This window comes from Brienomyrus brachyistius, chromosome 8, assembly GCF_023856365.1.
Source record: "Brienomyrus brachyistius isolate T26 chromosome 8, BBRACH_0.4, whole genome shotgun sequence".
NCBI lineage: Eukaryota > Metazoa > Chordata > Actinopteri > Osteoglossiformes > Mormyridae > Brienomyrus > Brienomyrus brachyistius.
Window position 1 is genome coordinate 353072 of NC_064540.1, and position 20156 is coordinate 373227.

The following is a 20156-nucleotide window of genomic DNA, read 5'->3' on the forward strand; positions in this document are numbered from 1 at the left end:
TTGTGAAATTTTTGAATTCACACCTTGGTAAAAAGCATTTCATATTAAAGATCGATGCACTGTATTTTAAAGTTGTTCATATGCTTTTGTTTTGAATTCATCTTAGTGTTCTAGGTTTTGTTTGTCTCGTTTTCGACATCCCGGTATGTTTCATTTACTTGAAAATGAAACCACATGTTGAGTCACGAGTGCTGATGCAGGAAGTGGAGTTTGCAGCGGGTGTGGTGTGTGTACATGGTATAAATACAGACAGTGTTTGACAGTTCTCTGCCCATCTGCTCATTTTGCTGTGCTTGAATTATGAAGCCTGTTCTTTTTGTTAACAAAGGTGTGTAATGAACTTTTTAAGCAAATCACAAATGACAATTTCGGAAGATAACTGAAGGTAAGGTGTTTTTCTTTTTTCTCTGTTAAGTTTGTCCTTCTATTTCAACAAATTTCATTGACGAAATAGTTCATCATAATTTAAACCTCTATAGCAACACATCAGCTACAGTGATTTGGTCATGGATGAGTGGGCAGTTCTGGCTACATTCTTAGCTTCTGTAACTTTGTCCCAAGGTTCTTGATGTAGCTGCATTCAGCACTTTATGTGTTGCTCGGCAACAGACGTCCTAAGCCAAACAAGTTGGCTTTCTGCCAACATTTTGGTGATACTGACTAGCTGGAAGCTAGAGTGTTGCGTCAGAGATTGTGCTGCTGTTCTCTGCTCAGTTGGGTGGTGCATTTTTGGTGTCAGCAAGAATATCATCCCATTAAATCTACTTTATAAAATGCTTGTAGTATGTGTGGTTGTCAGATTTTTTTGCCTGTCAAAGTGTTTGCTATTTCCTCAAATCATTTCCTCAAATTCCTCAAAAAGTAATGTACTGACTGCATTTTGCCATGATCGCAGTTAGACTGTGTGCATAGTTTTATAATTTCCTATTCAGTAGTTAACTATTTAAGGTGAACTTGAATACTGCAGTAAGTAAGGTTACCAGAGAAATGTTTTTGAAAATTATTAAAATGTTTTATTAAAAAAAAATGTTTCCCCCCCCCCCAGAAAATAGGCTTGGACTGATGAGATGAAAAAGCAGCTGATTTGGGGCCAATTCAGGACATAAATCGAGAAAATCTATGCTGCATATAATTACTCACAATGGCAAGACAAGGCCCAATCCAGGCTACTGTATCCAGAACAGTTAACCTTCATGTGGCGTGCTTCTGCTGCTGCAAAGCAGAAAATGAAATAACGTTTTCTGTAATCTGGCAAGACCACCCTCAGTGTGCTGGAAATATTCTCTTGGCCAGGTGGGAAGGATCCCATGAGAAACTGAGGCCTGTAAAATGTCCACCGGCATTTCCAAAGCCACAGAAGTATTTTCCTTGTTGGTATTTCGTGGAGGGGTGTGGCTGCACACTCCATGGAATACGCTGCACCTATGCAAGAAGTTCTGAGGAGGCCGCGGTGTGGAATTTTCTGAAGGAGCAACATCTCGACTACAGTCAGCTTATTGGCTTGGTTAAAAGAGTCCAGAACAAGTCACCTGGGCATCCTCCGAATCAGCCAGTGCAGCCTCTGGTCAGCTCTCCCCAGTTTCATTGTCAAGTATGTAAGAAGTGGTTCTCCTCAGGGGAGAGATTCATGGAACACTGCTCTACTCCTGAACATGAGAGGATGATCTTCACTGATGCAACCGTAGAATGGAAGCATCGCGACCCACCTGAAAATGTGAACCAACCCTACAAGATATGTGAAAGGTAGCGTAACATACAAAATGTAGCGAGTCGCTGTTGAATTTTTAGATCTGATTGGTCAGAAGGCTGTTCATTAATGTTCTTTAACTTCAGCCGCAGTGCCAGCCAGACAAATCACAGAGCTATTATAATTAGACAATCATGATCTAACAACTGACTTTTAGTCATAGCAATGAACAATTTTTAATGAATGATGGCGGCTTGGGTAATATCTCCGAAAAATGTTTGGTCATTGACCAAAGCAGTTCTACTAATAGATGTGTTTTCAGCTCGTAAACGTAAAATCGGCATCTTTATGTACACACATGTAAGCCAAATGTGCAGTAACTGTGGTATATAGCTGGTTAATGCACTGCAAGACATGAAACATTCACTTTTACATTTACTCCACTGCACATCACAGTTCTCAGCAATTAATACATGGCTTGGTGTGCATTATTCCTTAATTAACATAGTTTTCAAAGTATTTAGATGAAGAATTGGTTTTATACAGAGTAGCAGCAGAACTTGAACTGTTTCAGTGATGACAGTTAGACATGAATCTGCCTGAAACTTCTTTCCACAGACCTTCTACTTGTGTGTATGGGGATAATTGTACCTCGGCTCACTCTTTAGAGGAGCTGATGGAATGGCATATGCGGGACAAGAATGCACGAAAGAGGAAAATGAAAGCAGCTGAAGAGGGTTTGCTGTCCTACCAGGAGAGATTACTCCAGGAGTACAGGGAAAGCCTCAGTGAAGTTCTCATTGTAAGATCTCAACTCTTAATCCTGGCCATCCAGGGCACCTGTATTTCCCCCAAATCACTCAGAACTCATACTTTAACCTCAGATCTTCTTCTTTGCAGATGTCTGAGTCTGTGCCTGGTGTCACTGTGCACTGCGACAGGGATCTATCTGCCGCTGGTCACTTGAAGGACTTGCCTTTAAAGTGGACTTTCAAAATAATATCAGAGGTCAGTTATTCTTAACCAGTCCTGGTCAGGATTCAGAATGCATTAACAGAAAAATAAAAATAATTAAGAAAAAAAGTTTCATTTGATCATTTAACTCTCAAAAAATTTGTTTAATGGTTCACTTATATGAACTGTCGCCTCTGTACAATCAGACACTGCATAACTCCCATGGTTGACTGCCTAATGCTTCATGCATTACTTATTTCAGATGCCTCTGGCTCATGTTGCACTGATGAAAAAGGAATCTGGAGCTACATTTAGTTTCACATGCAACAGCCCTGAAGGCCCTTGTACTTATGCAACAGGAGGGAGGTTTTGGACATGGGACAAGTCCTTTGAAATTCCTGTGTACTTTACTTTGAGTTCAACCAGCACGTTCAGCCCAGGTGTGTATGACCAGTGGCTGGTGTTTGACTTTGATCAGAGGCCAGTGCTCTTACAGAAGCTTCAGGTGAGGGTGGGAGATCAGATGCTCCCTTTACCAGAGGAGATGCCCACGGGTGTGAGGCCCCTCCCCCAGGATTTGGAGAGATGGCACCGGGGAAACAGATTCATCATTCCCTGCATAGTAAAAACAGAGGAGGAAGAAGAGGAGCTCCTGAGGGAATACAAGCCTCCTCACATGAACTTGCAGTTCAACCCCAAAGCGGAAGACCGTAGTTCCTTAACCCGCCAGAACTACAGAGAGCGAATGCACAACTTCCTCTACAGAGAGGAGCTGGCACTAGAAGAGGTGGTGTCCAGGTACCAAAGCCTTCTGTAATCCTTTTATGGAATTAATCGGGTGGTTATTGTTATTGTTATTGTTATTGTGTGGTGGCTCAGTGGTTAGCAGTGCAGCATTGTACCCCCAATGCAAAACCAGGCTTTAATAAAGCTGGATTGGTGTCTCTGAACTCCCCATTGTGTGTGTGAGTGTGTGCCCTGTGATGCTCTGGGGCAGGCCTCTGGCTCACCACTACCTTATCCGGACAAGTGGTTATAGAAGATGAAAGGATATTCCTGTTAACTAGTCTCAGAGATGTAGCCACAGGACAGGCAAGACAGGAGATGGGCAGGGGCCCGAGCTGGGAGGGGGGCCCCCAAGGGTGGCTGATTACATGGTGCATTGCAAGGACAGATATGCTTATTTGTGTGTTCTCTTTTTCACAAAAGGACTTGTTTTTATAAAATTCTCTTTATTGATATTATTAAATTAGACTTCATGCTAGAAGAATGGTAATAAATTTTACCATGTCGGTGAGTAGAAGGACCCCATGGAGTATTTTTTAGCCTAGGCTCCCCCAGAGTCCAAAGAATCAACTCTGACTAGTCTTTAATTCTTGCTTAATTTTCTTTACAATAATGACATTTGTACATTTGAATTATATGCAATTTGAAGTTCACATTGATTCAAAGGTTTTCTGTTATCTAATTAAAATTCCAGACTCAGTCTGCAAAAAAACATCTCCTTGACTAAAGGGATCTCCGGGCCTGCATTTGGGATGAAATTTGCTCCAGATATGGAGCTTTTCGCTAAAGTGCCGGTTCATTTCTCACTGACGCCTGACACCCCGGAGGGCTACGTGCTAAGGAGATCGGTCTGTTCAGCCCTGGTGGCCCCCGCATCAGCAGCCAATCAGAACAATCAGGTCTACGAGGCGGACATCGTTCGAGATGCCAGCAGTGAGAACATGATGTGTCTGCAGCTCTCCAAAAGATGCTGCCATGACATGGGGCTCCAGAACAACATGACCTGTGACATGGAGGTTCAGTTTCAGATCAGTCGTCTTCCTCTCTGCGAGATGCACGAAGCTGTCGACCTCCTTCCAGAAGTTGAGATGGTTTTGCCAGACATGAGCCAGTGCTGTGTTCCAGTGCACGCAGTGGAGTACCCAAGGCTTAATGCAAAGCAGCAAGCAGCCATGTCCTTCATCCTTGGCGAATCGGATGGAAAAAGAAGCGTCGCACCTCTCCTCATATACGGACCCTTTGGAACAGGGAAAACTTACACTCTGGCCACAGTAGCGAAGGAGTTGGTACGTCAGCCTGGAACCAGAGTCCTAATTTGCACTCACACAAATAGGTAAGATTTCAGGCACTCGACAGTTTCATTATATTATATCAAATATATATAAAAAAATGTCAATTGTGGTGCAACATACATTATAAAACCAATACATTCATTACCTTTTGCAAAAATACATTGGTAACACTTTACTTGAAGGGGCACAAGTCTTATATAACTTATATAACTAAGTCTTAGTTATATACTAATCTCATGTTAATTGATAATGAATCATGATGCACGTTTTGTCTGTTACTATATTTACAATATCTGTTAATTCTGTAAACCTTTGTGAACATATAAAGGAACTACTGCAGGAACAAGTCATGAATAACATAAGTGAAATACTGATCTCGTGTTTGTTCATCATTAATGAATTGTGATGCATCTTAAGTAGCAACTATATTTGTTCATGATTTGTACTTCAGTAGTAACTGGGTTATTAGTATTTGTGCTCTATCAAGTAAAGTGTTACCAATATATTTATGCTGCTAAATGACGCATGGATTTTACAGGGATTTTCTGTTTCTAAGGAAATATCTTCCCTCTTTTCCAGTTCTGCAGATTTGTACGTGAAAGATCATTTCCACCTCTATGTTAATGCTGGAAATCCTCAGGCTCGACCTCTCAGGGTAAAAACCAACAAGAAAGGGGTGGGTACCAGTGCAACAGATGCCATTACGGTACAATACTGTCACCTTTCCACGGATGGTCAGTTTCAGTTTCCTGACAAGGCTACAGTAGACAAATTCAAAATAGTCATAACCACAGCTGCAATGGCCAGATTGTTCCATGGTCTGAAGCTGCCATTAGGTTACTTCAGTCACATCCTGATCGATGAAGCTTCTCAGATGTTGGAGTGTGAAGCTTTGATGCCCCTGAGCCTGGCGGGAAAAGGAACACGGGTGGTTCTGGCTGGAGACCACATGCAGATGGGTCCGAGGCTCTTCTCTCTGGAGGAAGGTCAACACCACAGTCATATTTTGCTGAATCGCCTCTTCCATCATTATAAAGCACTAAAAGAACACAATGTGGCTTTGAGCAGCCGAATCATCTTCAACGAAAACTACCGCTCCACTAAGGAAATAGTGGACTTTGTGTCCACTCACTTCTACGTTGGTAAGAGCGATGTCATCAAGGCCAGTGGGGCAGTGCCTCCGCACCCCTGGCACCATCCTTTGAGGTTCCAGCATGTTCACGGCCAGTGCCACTTGGACTCGACGACCATGTCCTGGCTTAATCCACAGGAGGCTGAGATTGTTGTGCAGGTTGTGAAACAACTGGTTGAGGAATGGCCACCACAGTGGGGAAATCGGGAAAGAAGAGCAATATGTGTTCTTTCTGAAGGATGTCAGGTAATTCAAGTGCTACTGTCCAAGGACATGCAATTACTGTAAAAAGTGAGTAACGCTGGGTGGGAGTCTCTGCCCTGGATGTTCCTCCTGTGTTGTCATGGCGTTTCCTCGGGTTTTTCTCACACAGCCCAAAAACACGTAAAGGTGACTTGGAGTAGGTGTGCGCATAGGTGTGAAATTGAACCAGACAGAATTGGAATTGTACTGTGTGGGCGCAAAACCATTGTTTTACAAAACATCTGATTTTTATTTTACAGATTACATTTATCCGGCAAGAACTGCGGAAGAGACAGTTAGGAGATGTAACAGTGGAACGTTTTGAAAATGTTCAAGGTATTCCACTAAAGCGCAACTTATAATATTACTGCTCTTTTGTAATGTTGTATTTTATGTAATTCAACAAAATATATGTTTACAACATAAAATTTGATATTTCTGCATATTCAACATGACAACTATTCAATATGTAGTACTGTATAAGTACATTATAATATGTGCATGTGCGTATGTGCATGTGTGTATGTATGCATACTTGTACATACATCATATATGTGTGTGTATATATATAACTTTTTTTTTTTAATAGGCAAACAGTTCCGGGTAGTAGTGATGACCACCGTTCACACACGAGACAGCCTGCTCTCATCTGACTCTGCTTACCTGGATTTCTTCAATGATGCCCGAGTGCTGAATACGGCCATGACCAGAGCTCAGTCTCAGGTCATTGTGGTCGGAGATGCTGTGGCCCTGTGCATGTTTGGGAGGTGCTCGAAGATCTGGAAAAGCTACATTGGCCAATGTATTGGGAAGGAAAGCATGCAGCCACCACATCTAACTGTAGATGATATCGAAAATGATGTGAAGGTAAATGTTAAATTCTTCAAAGAAACAGAAGAAGACACCAGGGACACCGACTCAATCACATCTGAGATAAGTGACACTGAAGACCCTATACTGAAGGAGCTCTTGGAAAGCAAAGATGTCAGGATCACTGTCACAGCGGATGGCATCCTGGACATTTGTCCAAGTCAGAAACTCGGAGAATCCAGTGAATCCCCAGAATGTGACCAACAACCAATTCTGAGTTCAGCAGCTCCAGAATCGATGTGCCATTTGCTGACGAACCCACATCGGTTCAAACGCTGTGTATTGATTATGGAGAGGTTTCATCTAAGCTATGCTAGACCTTTGGATGATCCCACTCTCTGTATTCAAATCAAAGGCAGGAAGAATATTGGCCACTCTTTTCACAGAGATCATGTTGTAGTAGAGCTACTAAATGATGACCGCTGCTTTCCAGAAGGGAGAGTGCTTGATGTTCTGCAGACAGAAGAGACATCGAGATTGCATGTCTGCACCATGGACAGATATGATCATCAGCTGATGGTTCCTATTAACAACGCTGTCTCAAAAATTTTCACTCCATTGTACAAGGACAAACCCAACTATGTTGCTGTGAGGACACCAGATAATGATTACAGAAAGCCAGTGGAGTTTGTGAAAATAAATGAAGTCCTAAGGAGAGAAAGCCTTTTTGTTGTCAAGGTCTTGAAGTGGCAAAGAACATTTAAATATCCCTTAGGTGTTGTGGTGAAGGTCCTTCCAAAGGTGACCTCATTAGAGGCTGGTCTGGAAGTATTAGATACTGAATACCAACTCAATAGAACTCTTTCTCTATCTGTTCAAGAAGAAATTAATTGCATGGATATAAATGAAGGGGGTGAGAACAGGAAGGATTTTCGTAAATACACAACCTTTACCATTGATCCAGAAGATTCACAAGACATGGATGATGCAATAAGTGTAAGAGATTTAGGCCAAAGATATGAAATAGGAGTTCATATTGCTGATGTTGCTAGTTTTGTTACCATGGGCAGTGCTACTGACAAATATGCTCAGAAACTTGGAGTTACTTTTTATTGTCCTGGAAAAGAACCTGAACACATGTTCCCAAAATGTCTCAGCACAAAGAATTTCAGTTTGCTGCCTAATTGTGAGCGACGTGCCATTTCTCTGATGACAGAGGTGGAGAAGAACACAGACCGGATTGTAAGCAGCCAGTTCCACCTCTCTGTGATATGCTCAGACAGAAAACTGTCTTATGAAGATGCTGAGACTATAATCCAGAGCAACTCTAACAAGAACCTGTCATGTGACACTTTGGAAGGCTGTGTTGCAAAAGCTTGCCACTTTTCAGAAGTACTCAGAAAGGAGAGGAAACTGGCTGACTGGTGCTATAAATCACCTGATGAAGAGATCCACATGGGGAACATATCTCACAGGATGGTTGAAGAGCTCATGGTCCTGTTTAACAGTTCTGTGGCTGACTGGCTACTCAGTATTGAAAAGACAAAGAGCTTAACTCCTCTGAGATGTCAGGACAAACCCAACCCAGTGGAAGTTTCTCATTTTAAAGAAAAGCAGAGGTCATTGATACCTATGTCCCTTCACCTTTCATACCATACAAATGAGAGTGGAAGAGCGGACAACAGCCAGAATACAGTTGACACTAAAATCATGTCTCATCACACACTCATAACTCAAGAAGATAAAGCATCCATGGAACCAACAACTGCTCAACATTCTCCCTTGCAGGCTTCCAGCAATTTCTGCATACTTAGTTCCTGGTTGGAAGACCTTGAATCTGCAGCTCACGAAGGGGATATTCATAGAGTAATTGATATAATTACAACAGACAACATTCATCCACAGTTGCTGCCTGTTGTAACTGAGTTCATTCATCTTCTAAGTAAGGCTCAAGTACTTCGCTCCAACTCATCAGCCCAATCCAGAGTGGGACACTATGACATGCAGCTTGACTCGTACACCTGGGCCTCATCGCCCATTCGCCGCTACGTAGATGTGATTGTACAGAGGCTCCTGCATGCAGCCGTTGAGGACACAAACATCAAATACACACCTACACAGATTGACTGGCTTTCTACAGACTTTTCTCAGAAACACGTGGAACAGCGGGATTATGAAAAGAAAGCGCAGCTTCTGAATACTGCATCACAGCTGAGCACGCAAAGTCTGAGAAAGATATGTTTTGTTGTTCAAGTGCCACAGAACAGCAAAATGTTTTATTTACGCTTTCCTTTGAACAATACTTCACTGCCAAAACAAATTACCATAATGTACAAGGACATACAGCTGATAGCTCAGCCGGAATTCGATGAAGAAAGTGAATGCATGGTCCTGAACTGGATGCGAAGGATTTATTCCTTCAATAACAATCAGTCACCTTTTTGTTCAGGACACCACACAGCCACTGAAACGACATCCATTCTTGCAGACACGTGGAAAGAGATTCTTTCATCAATAAAAGCAGAAGAATGGGAGAATGTGCTTCAACTGACCAAGGAAATCCGCTCAAGTATTGTTAAAGATGACAGCATGCAGCCTGAAAGGCTAACAAGTGATGATCACTACACTGATGTGTCCCTGAAACTGAAGGCTGGTAAGACAATGGAAGTACAACTTGGATCAGATACAGAAAGAGGGTTGCTGGTCCCTGTGGTACAACTGTTGGTTGTTCATCCTGGGTTTGAAATTTGCCTGGAACATGCAAAGAATGCAGTGCAATGCTTTTCCCAGTATGCACTGCAATCTACAAAGAAGCACTATAACACCTACATGGACTATCAGAAAATCTGGAAACCACTTTGTGAAATGGAGTCAGCATCCAGTGCTGTGGCAGAAAATGACAGCATTATCTTTGACGATATAGTCATTACTTTTAAAAAGGACAGTAAATGTAAGAATCTAGTTGGATTTTTTCGACTTTCCCTGGAGACCATCAAGCAGTGGTCCATTGAATGTGATCTGAAGCATTGCTTTTTGTGTATTCGACTGAGAAACCAAATACAAAACAAAAACAGACCAGAGAAGCTATCAGACCATGTAGATCCCATGTCCTACACATGGATCGCTCATGGAATAACCACTAAAATCACCGATGAGGATGAATCCAAGAGACTCTCCTATGTGCAAGTAAACTTCTGCGTCAATCACCTGCCTTTCAAAAATAACCCAGAAGGTATCTTCAGGAAGGATACCAGATTCACTCTGGAGTTAATTCCTAAGCTGTTGCCTGATGTGTAAGTTCTATGCTATATATTCATTAAAAATACTTATGCAGAACTGATGTGAATAATAAAACATGCCCATTTTACTGGTTCTTGGGCAGATAGTGACCAAGGGCAATGAGGACAGCTTTCAAATAGCTTAAAACCATCCAATGCAACTGTATGTCCAAACATTCAGTTAAATATTCTTAAACATTTTTTTTGTAATATACAATGAGGACGCCTAAAATGTGTAGTTTATCTTCAACTTTGAATGTTGATGATTGTTATTGAAAGTGTTTAATTTTCTCCATATTCAGGCGCAAAGAGGTAGCCATTTACCAACTTGCCCAGGCCAACCTGCTTGTGCAGAACATTGCAGTTGGCAGGGAGACATGCTTCCAAAGTGAGTGAATCATAAGGGAGTGATACAGTAAAGTGACCTGACGGACCAGTGGGCAGCACTGCAGCCTCACACCTCCAGTGTTGTGGATTTCATTAATTGATCGATTGATTGATTATGCATCCAACTTCCAAGCAGGTATCCAATAGAACAGTGTTTTATAACCTGATTCTCATACCAGAAGCTGGATGGGAGTAAAAACATGAACTGCCTGGGGCTCCTCAAGGCCCAGGTTTGGAAACACCACAGTAGAAGATCTTGGACGGCAGGCCATGTTATTGGCATCATAGGGCACGAAGCATGGGACACCCTGGATGGGATACCAGTCCATCACAGGGCACACACACTCACTCGCATACTATGAGTAGTTTATAGACACCAGTTTATGTAATGGGTTGTCTTCAGACTCTGGGAGGAAACCGACATAACGTGGAAAAACAGGAAACCCCACACTTACAGTGGGAGTATGACATGAATCGCTAACACTCAAGGTGTGAGGCAATAGTACACTCACTGGCCCACTGGCCCTATTATTTTTGTTGTCCATAAATTTATAAGCATGTTCTTATTTGTACAGGTGTAAGTAAAAGATGGAAATCACAAATGACAAAAAAAAGGCTAGAGGACTTTCCTGCACTTAATAACAGCCAGAATAAAGCCATACAAGAAGCTCTGGAAAACCAATTCACTCTCATCCAGGGCCCCCCAGGTAGTACACTCTATGACTGTTTCTGTTGTGTCCAATAAACAGTATAAATTAAGGAGTTTTATTTGCAAATCTACAGCTGAGATGTCTCAAAAGTTATTGTTCAAATAGATATGATATCACACCTTTGTTGGCCCATTACACACTCATCACCTTGGGTTGTGTGGTTTCTTTCAGGAACCGGAAAAACTGTGGTTGGAGTCTATCTTGTTTATTGGTTCTTCATGTCAAACGAAAAGAAAACAGAAGAGGAGTCAGCATACAGACTAGAAGACATGAAGAAATCCTGCATCTTATACTGTGGGCCTTCCAATAAATCAGTGGATGTTGTTGCTAGTAAGCTACACCCGGTCCCAGCGATTCACAGTCAGGATTTGTATGAAATGAAAAACATAAATAAATTATATGGTGTAATAACTGCAGGTAACTCTTTGAGAGGATATGAATAATGTAGGAGTACACGCTTAATTAATGTATTAATTAACCGGTAAGTGTTGTTGGTGGCACTGGCACCGTTCCATCTGGACTGGTGTGGTGCTGAGGTATCTCCCGCCACACGGCTGCATTCAGACTCTCATCAGGTCCACAATGCATCATGCTCCTTACCTCCAAGTACTGATCCTATGTTCATTCATCATTAATCAATCATGACAGTTCATGCATTTCACAGGGAAACCTGTTTTAGTTCATGATTTGTTCTTGAGTAGTAAATGAGTTAAGTAATTTTGTCCCCTCAACTTTAGTCTTGCCATTATTAACTAATTAGTTAACTATTAATTAATATAGTGGAATACATGAAGGGGGCGGCATGGTGGTGCAGTGGTTAGCACTGTTGCCTCACACCTCTGGGACCCGGGTTCGAGTCTCCGCCTGGGTTACATGTGTGTGGAGTTTGCATGTTCTCCCCATGTCGTCGTGGGGTTTCCTCCGGGTACTCCGGTTTCCCCCCACAGTCCAAAAACATGCTGAGACTAATTGGAGTTGCTAAAATTGCCCGTAGGTGTGCATGTGTGAGTGAATGGTGTGTGAGTGTGCCCTGCGATGGGCTGGCCCCCCATCCTGGGTTGTTCCCTGCCTCATGCCCATTGATTCCGGGATAGGCTCCGGACCCCCCACGACCCAGTAGGATAAGTAGTTTGGAAAATGGATGGATGGATGGAATACATGAATGTCACGATTGGTTAATGATATGCAAGCGCAGGATCAGTACGTAACTAACACCTAGTTACTGGTTAATTAGCGCATTAAGTACTACATCATTCAAGTAAAGTGTGACCATAACTGGAAATGCTGCTAGCTACATTCAAAATCGATTCCATTATCGCTCAAAAATATGACAAACCTTTAATTGGAATATTGCTCTTTTCTATTACAGAGCAGCTCCTGAAGATACAGCGTGTTCTGAGACCACTAAGAGTATACAGTGAGCAGATGGAAATGCTGGAGTTCCCTTACCCAGGAAGCAACCTCAAACTCTCACGCAAGGCTCAGAGGGAAGGAAGGCCCAGCAATGACCTCACGTATGTTCAACCTTTTCTCTTCATTCTTATTTTTAATGGAAGTGTAGCTTTTTACTTAGTTGCGCAACAGTTATCTAAAATACATTACACTGAGACTTTCTTCATTTGCGCGTTAATCACTTAACATTTACAAAAAATCCCCTCAATATTATTTGCTAACAAAATTAATTTACAGTATGTTCATCATCTGAGTACTGTACCTTTATTAGCAAGAAAATGTCATATCTTACATTCATCAAAGTAACCGCCTCTAGAAGTTATAACACCATAGAAAACTTCAGGCATTCTTTCTACAGGGGACATTTAATACTGCTCTGTTTTATGGGACGAAACAGTTAACCAGTACAAGTTAAAGGACTAGAATTTGACTATGCCATCACCACACAACCAGATAATAGGACGTCAGACATGCACTGTTACATACTCTTTCCACAAAGGAAACTTGTTTTTTCGATATATTTTCATTTATAGCTGTTCACTCAACTTTCCAATATTTAACACAAACAAACCACAATTTTGACAGGTTGTGTATGTGTATAAAGTAATTTATTGATATGTATCTGCATAAGAGGCTCAGTGAGCAGCACCAGACCAGGCTTGTGGCTCCAGTTCTCAGTCCCATTGCAGTTTACATGCGTCCCTGAGACTGTAGATGATGTTAAGATTAACAGTCTCTGCTCTGGAACCGAGTGAGATCTAAATTGCATGCAAATGATTGCTAGATCGATCACACTGCATCATAAGATACGGAGATCCGGAAACCCATTCTCAGCTCAAATCCGGGAGTTTGATGACAGGATTAAAAGGAAGGAGGAAATCACTGACGTCGAAGTCGAAAGGTAAATTGAAGGAGGCACCTCGGTACCCCCACAAGACAAGAAATACCATAAAAATTTAAAATCTGTTACAGAACCTAGATGAAAATGACCAAGACTGTACCTATTAACCAAAATTTCGATTGGTCAGATTTACACCTACACAGTTTTACAAATTGAGATAAGAAACACTCTCAAAAGGCACACAGTGTTAATTTATCTATTCGTAATTATTAGCGGATCCTCTCCTGTTGTACCATACATTATTTTTACTAACATTTTTTTCAGGTACAAAGAACTTCTGAACAAAGCTCGCCAATTTGAGCTGGAAAATCATGATGTCATTTTGTGTACCTGTACTGCTGCCTCAAACCCAAACTTCACCAAGAAATTGGCCGTGCATCAGATTATAATTGATGAGTGCGCTATGGCAACTGAGCCAGAGGCTCTCATACCGCTGACCGTCCATAAACCCAAACAGGTCTGTTCTTCAGAATATGTTAAAGTAGTACACACTCCCTATTGCATCCATCTTTTCTATCTGGTACCATCTCTTCTTCAGGTGTTGGGTTTATACCAATCTTTCTTTAGCGTATTCTCCCGTCATCTATTCTTAAGGTGTTGGGTTTATACCGATCTTTCTTTAGCATATTCTCTCGTCATCTATTCTAAAAGTGTTGGGTTCATACCGATCTTTCTTTAGCGTATTCTCCCGTCATCTCTTCTTAAGGTGTTGGGTTTATACCGATCTTTCCTTAGCGTATTCTCCCGTCATCTCTTCTTAAGGTGTTGGGTTTATATCGATCTTTCTTTAGCGTATTCTCCCGTCATCTCTTCTTAAAGTGTTGGGTTTATATCGATCTTTCTTTAGCGTATTCTCCCGTCATCTCTTCTTAAAGTGTTGGGTTTATACCGATCTTTCTTTAGCATATTCTCCCGTCATCTCTTCTTTGGCACTTCCTTCTGCTGTTTTTGTGATTGTTATATTTCATTTATATATTTTATTTTCTCAGAGTACCAACCATAACTCTCAGAATGTTCTCCTTTTCTCACAGTTATGGCCCTTTCCGGATTTTAAATTGAAGCGCCAAACGGAAAATATTCATTTCTGTTAATGCATGTAATATTTTCATGATTTCAGATTGTTTTGCTTGGGGACCACAAGCAATTACGGCCCATTTTGCAGAATGATCTTACGAAGAAGTTAGGAATGGAGAAGTCTTTGTTTGAACGTTATGTGGACAATGCCCTCATGCTGGATACACAGTACAGAATGGTAAGCTGGTACTCATCCATCCATCAAGATGCTCAATGTCGTGTTTACTGTATCTGTAAATTTCACAATGTGAAGTCGAGTCTCATTTCAAATCCAGCTGAACAGTCTAGAATGGTCGGATACTCCATGACCTGTGATACATCAATAAATGTTTTAAATTATCCGTAGTATAGATGGACAATGTTACAATATTCTAACAAATTAATTGAAATGAATTGTTCGAAAGCTGTCTAGCTAGGGTCTGAGATGACCTTCAAGATATAGCATCTTCTGTACTTTTTTGTTTTGTTTTTTTGTTAGCAAAGAAGCATTTGTGAATTCCCCTCAAATGAGTTCTACAATGGTCAACTGGTGACTGGAATTGACCGTAAACCCAGCATGCTGATGATTAAATCTCGACCCACCGCTATCCTATTTGGACACGTTGAAGGGAAGGAGGAGAGACTAATTGTCTCCACAGAGCAAGGGAATGAAAACTCAAAGGCAAATTCCGAGGAGGCCGATCATTCGGTAAGCAAATGTTCACTGTACATACAGCACTGTACAGATATCTTAGGCAGTCAAAGAAAATGTTTCCAGCTTCTTATCTGGGTAGTAATTATATATTTGCTCTGAAAAAAAAATAGGAAATCACAAATTAACATGCACAGATTCATAGTAACACAACGTATTTATTAGCCAAACAAGGGGGCAGTGGTCAAAACTACAGGCATGTATTGGATGGTTACTGCGAATTCTGGGGTGACGATAGGAGAGCTTATGAAATGGCTAAGCTGACACATTTTGACAAATAATATCTAATAATATATATTATAAAAACATAAAGGTCATTTAGACATCTTAAGCTTTGCCTACCTGAGACTTTTGCACAGTACTGTACATATGCATGAATACCCATGTATGGATATGCATCGTGCTTGCAGTTTTCATTTTTTATTAACTTTTGTTTTCCTGTGTCTTTAAGGTTCGTATAGCTTCACTTCTAATAAAGCATTCTGGGATACAACCCGAGAACATTGCCATTCTGACACCATACAATGCCCAGGTGGCAAAAATTAATGAAGCCCTGTGCAGGAGAAACATTACAAATGTCACTGTAACCACCATTGTGAAAAGCCAAGGTATTATTATTATTATTATTATTAATATTATTGTTATTATCACAATACACCATATCCTTGGTTAGCACTGTAGCCTGTGGAGGAAAAATCAGATCTCAGTTGTGCAGCTAGACCTTCCTTCTTGTAGAGTTTATTCTCTTTGCGTAAAGGGAGTCACACCTATGATTTTTCTCAGAGTGGCTCGACTCCACTGCAAATTGGTTGAAAGTAATATTGATTACACTGATTACAGGTAATGTACATTTTAGTGACACATGTCTTCCGCACATTTCATGACATCCATACAGTTTGATTGGTCAAAACTGGGGGGGGGGGGAGGCACAGCTCTGTCACCTCACACCTCTGGGGGCTTTAGGTCTGTGTCCTGGCTCCTTGTGTGTGGAGTCTGTGTGTGGAGCTCCTGTCTCCCTGTGTTGTCATGGGGGTCCTCTCTGGTATCCCTGTACAGTGTGTGGAGCTCTCCCTGTGTTATCATGGGGTTTCTCTCTGGTATCCCTGTACAGTGTGTGGAGCTCTCCCTGTGTTGTCATGGGGTTTCTCTGGTATCCCTGTACAGTTTGCGGAGCTCTCCCTGTGTTGTCATGGGGTTTCTCTCTGGTATCCCTGTACAGTGTGTGGAGCTCTCCCTGTGTTGTCATGGGGTTTCTCTCTGGTATCCCTGTACAGTTTGCGGAGCTCTCCCTGTGTTGTCATGGGGTTTCTCTCTGGTATCCCTGTACAGTGTGTGGAGCTCTCCCTGTGTTGTCATGGGGTTTCTCTCTGGTATCCCTGTACAGTGTGTGGAGCTCTCCCTGTGTTGTCATGGGGTTTCTCTCTGGTATCCCTGTACAGTGTGTGGAGCTCTCCCTGTGTTGTCATGGGGTTTCTCTCTGGTATCTCTGTACAGTGTGTGGAGCTCTCCCTGTGTTGTCATGGGGTTCCCTCTGGGTTCTCTGGTATCCCTGTACAGTTCAAAAATACACTGAAGCTAATTGGAGTTAGCAAATCGCCTGTAGGTGTGCATGTGTGAGTGAATGGTGTGTACATGTGCCCTGCGGTGGCCTTGTGGCCATAAGTTGCAGACCCTTTGTAACCCTGAATAGGACAAATGGTTACAGAAATTGGATGGATGGTTAAAAATGATTTCGCTTTCATGCCAGGGAATAGTTCCTCTTATCAACTAAATCACTTACTTTAGCTAAGATGCTATTGGCTCCCTAACTATATTGGTACCTTCCCAAGGTCAACATGCACCCCAGATCACCTTTTGACGTTTAACTTCTCATTGCAGTGCTTCCCAATTTCTCAAATTTGCCAAATCTTTTGTTGAACTTTCTGTCTCCTCACCCGGAATGTTTTCAAAAGACTGAACTTCTCCTTCTGTTGACCTTACTTTCTTTTCTTTTTTTCTACTCTGAGACTTGGTAAGATAATTAACAATCTCAGTGCTTTCATTCCTGCATTGTAATCCTTGCATAAGCACCTTCGTATGTTTTTACTGTAATCTGCTTTATCTCTTACTACCTGGCAAATCAATGAAATCAGCTTGCTGGTCAATAACATGGCTATATCATTTTCTTGGAATCAAATCAAACTTTTATTCCACAAGGCTCACACCTCCAGGGCTGTCAATTTTGATTCCTAATCCCGTGCTCTGCTAGTGGGGTTTGCTTTCCCCTTGATCATGTAACAATTTTCTACAGTCCAAAAACATGCTGAGTTATTGCCTCTGTGTCCTGTGATGGACTGACATTCTGTCAACTGTGTCATCTGTTTTCTGCCCTATCCTTTGTGGGAGGCTCTAGGCACAGCAAAATCCGGTACAGTTGCAGTGGCCATGGAAGATAGACATGTGGATGTAGTACACTGATGATGTCATAAGAGGCATCTGTTCAGAGTACAATATCACCCGGAAATGTAATGTAATTTGACCTCTGAATTAGCTATAGCTGTTGGTCAGTCCTTACGGGTTTTCTTCCTTGTCACAGGAAGTGAATGGCGCTACGTCATCATGTCTACCGTGTGCTCCTGTCCACAATCCGAGATTGAAACTGAACCCACCCGATCGTGGATAGTGCAAAAGCTGGGCTTCGTGATGGATCCCAACCAACTCAATGTCGGCATCACCAGAGCGCAGGAAGGACTCTGTATTTTAGGTAAAATAACATTGCTGAGCATCAGCAGGTGTCTTACTTGTCTTTTTGTTTTAATGATGATGTCAAACATATTTTCCATTTAAAAATCTTAAAATGATCCATGGGGGCGGCATGGTGGTGCAGTGGTTAGGGTGGGGGGCGGCATGGTGGTGCAGTGGTTAGGGTGGGGGGCGGCATGGTGGTGCAGTGGTTAGGGTGGGGGGCGGCATGGTGGTGCAGTGGTTAGGGTGGGGGGGCGGCATGGTGGTGCAGTGGTTAGGGTGGGGGGCGGCATGGTGGTGCAGTGGTTAGGGTGGGGGCGGCATGGTGGTGCAGTGGTTAGGGTGGGGGGCGGCATGGTGGTGCAGTGGTTAGCACTGTTGCCTCACACCTCTGGGACCCGGGTTTGAATCTCCGCCTGGGTCACATGTGTGTGGAGTTTGCATGTTCTCCCCATGTCATCGTGGGGTTTCCTCCGGGTACTCCGGTTTCCCCCCACAGTCCAAAAACATGCTGAGGCTAACTGGAGTTGCTAAATTGCCCGTAGGTGTGCATGTGTGAGTGAATGGTGTGTGAGTGTGCCCTGCGATGGGCTGGCCCCCCCATCCTGGGTTGTTCCCTGCCTCGTGTCCATTGCTTCCGGGATAGGCTCCGGACCCCCCGCGACCCAGTAGGAAAAAGCGGTTTGGAAAATGGATGGATGGATGTAAAAATGATCCATTTTCTTCATATTGATTCATACAAGAGACTCTTTCAAAGTCCATTTGAAGGAGTGAAAGAGATCCCAATGTAACAGTGGTCTTAGAGATTAAACTTGTATGTTAATACATTGTGACAAGTGCTTCATACATTCTTTGTAGGCAACAAGAACTTGCTACGGTGCAGCTCCCTTTGGAGGAGACTGCTGGATCATTACGACAGGCATCACTGTGTGGAGGACAACGCAAAGGACATTCATGTCCAAAGCAAAACTGTGAAAGCAAAGAAGAAATCCTACAAGTTCAGCCGTCAGATGAAGTAAAACATTCTTCAAAATCTCTGGAGTTTATCACCAAGATGAAACGCCTTTATTACCTTCAGAAGCTGCTCTTGGTTTTTAATGAATGGTTCTCAGACCCCCCCCCCCCCCCCCGTGGGGAGTCCCCCAGTCACCCATACGTGTTCTTTTCCACCATTAATCAATTAACGGAATAGAGAGCAGTTCATCAATTCCATTAGATGGTCTGGTAGTAGAATATAAAGTGTACCAAGACAATATGTACAATGGGACTCGTCAGAAGTTTTAAAAACCCCTCGTTTGGAATAAGGTCTGAGTAGTTGATGCGTAGGTGAACACTGGGTGTAAACAATGGAACACCAGTCCGTAGTTTGGAACATCTGTGTGTGTTTAATAGTCCTCTCATTAGGATAAGTTGTAAACAGGAGATGAGGGGGCCCTCAATAATGAACTGAAAGACAAGTAATTGTGAAGTATTTACTATATATATAAGTATAAACCAGTGTGGTGTGATTTGCTTGGTTAATCAGGGATTATATGAAAACCATCTTCGTTAATTTATACAGGGAATTTGGAGGTCTGATAAACATCATTATGTAATGACTGTGTATATTGTAATAACTGCACATAATGTAATAAAAATAGTGAGTGTATAATGTAATAAGATATTGCACGTAATGTAGTAAGTCATTACATTATTTGGAAGTTATTACATTATGAACTTAGTGTAAATGTTTTTGTTAAAAATGTAATATATTGACACATATTGTAATTACTAAATAAAATTGCTTGCTTTAAGGTCCAGTATGTGCAGTTGATAGGTAGCATCATTTCCATCCAGCCCAACCCTCGTATCATAGCCTGCATTAGCCACATTTCAATTCTCCTCATGTTTACGAGCATCAAGTCATCACTGATGTATAAACCATGTACAACTGTAGATTGTTTCCTTTGTGGATTTTAGGTGTTTGTGTACTGAAATGTAGTACCTTTTCCCAGAATCCACCTCAGAAATGGGAACAGGAATGTAGTTTTGAACC

General features: G+C 42.0%; 1 protein-coding gene across 1 annotated transcript; it reads left to right on the plus strand.

The window, feature by feature from the left end:
- The first annotated feature begins 22 nt into the window (after positions 1-22).
- Positions 23-19920, plus strand: helz2a (helicase with zinc finger 2a). The gene is made up of 20 exons (XM_049021894.1): positions 23-385; positions 1046-1743; positions 2306-2489; positions 2588-2695; positions 2904-3439; positions 4122-4760; positions 5299-6097; positions 6355-6430; positions 6684-10197; positions 10485-10570; positions 11145-11276; positions 11451-11609; positions 12649-12793; positions 13516-13632; positions 13897-14089; positions 14750-14884; positions 15185-15394; positions 15849-16005; positions 17973-18140; positions 18980-19920. Exons 2-20 carry the CDS (start codon positions 1142-1144, stop codon positions 19138-19140), a joined length of 8121 nt encoding a protein of 2706 aa, XP_048877851.1. The 5' UTR covers positions 23-385; positions 1046-1141; the 3' UTR covers positions 19141-19920.
- The last annotated feature ends 236 nt before the right edge of the window (positions 19921-20156 follow it).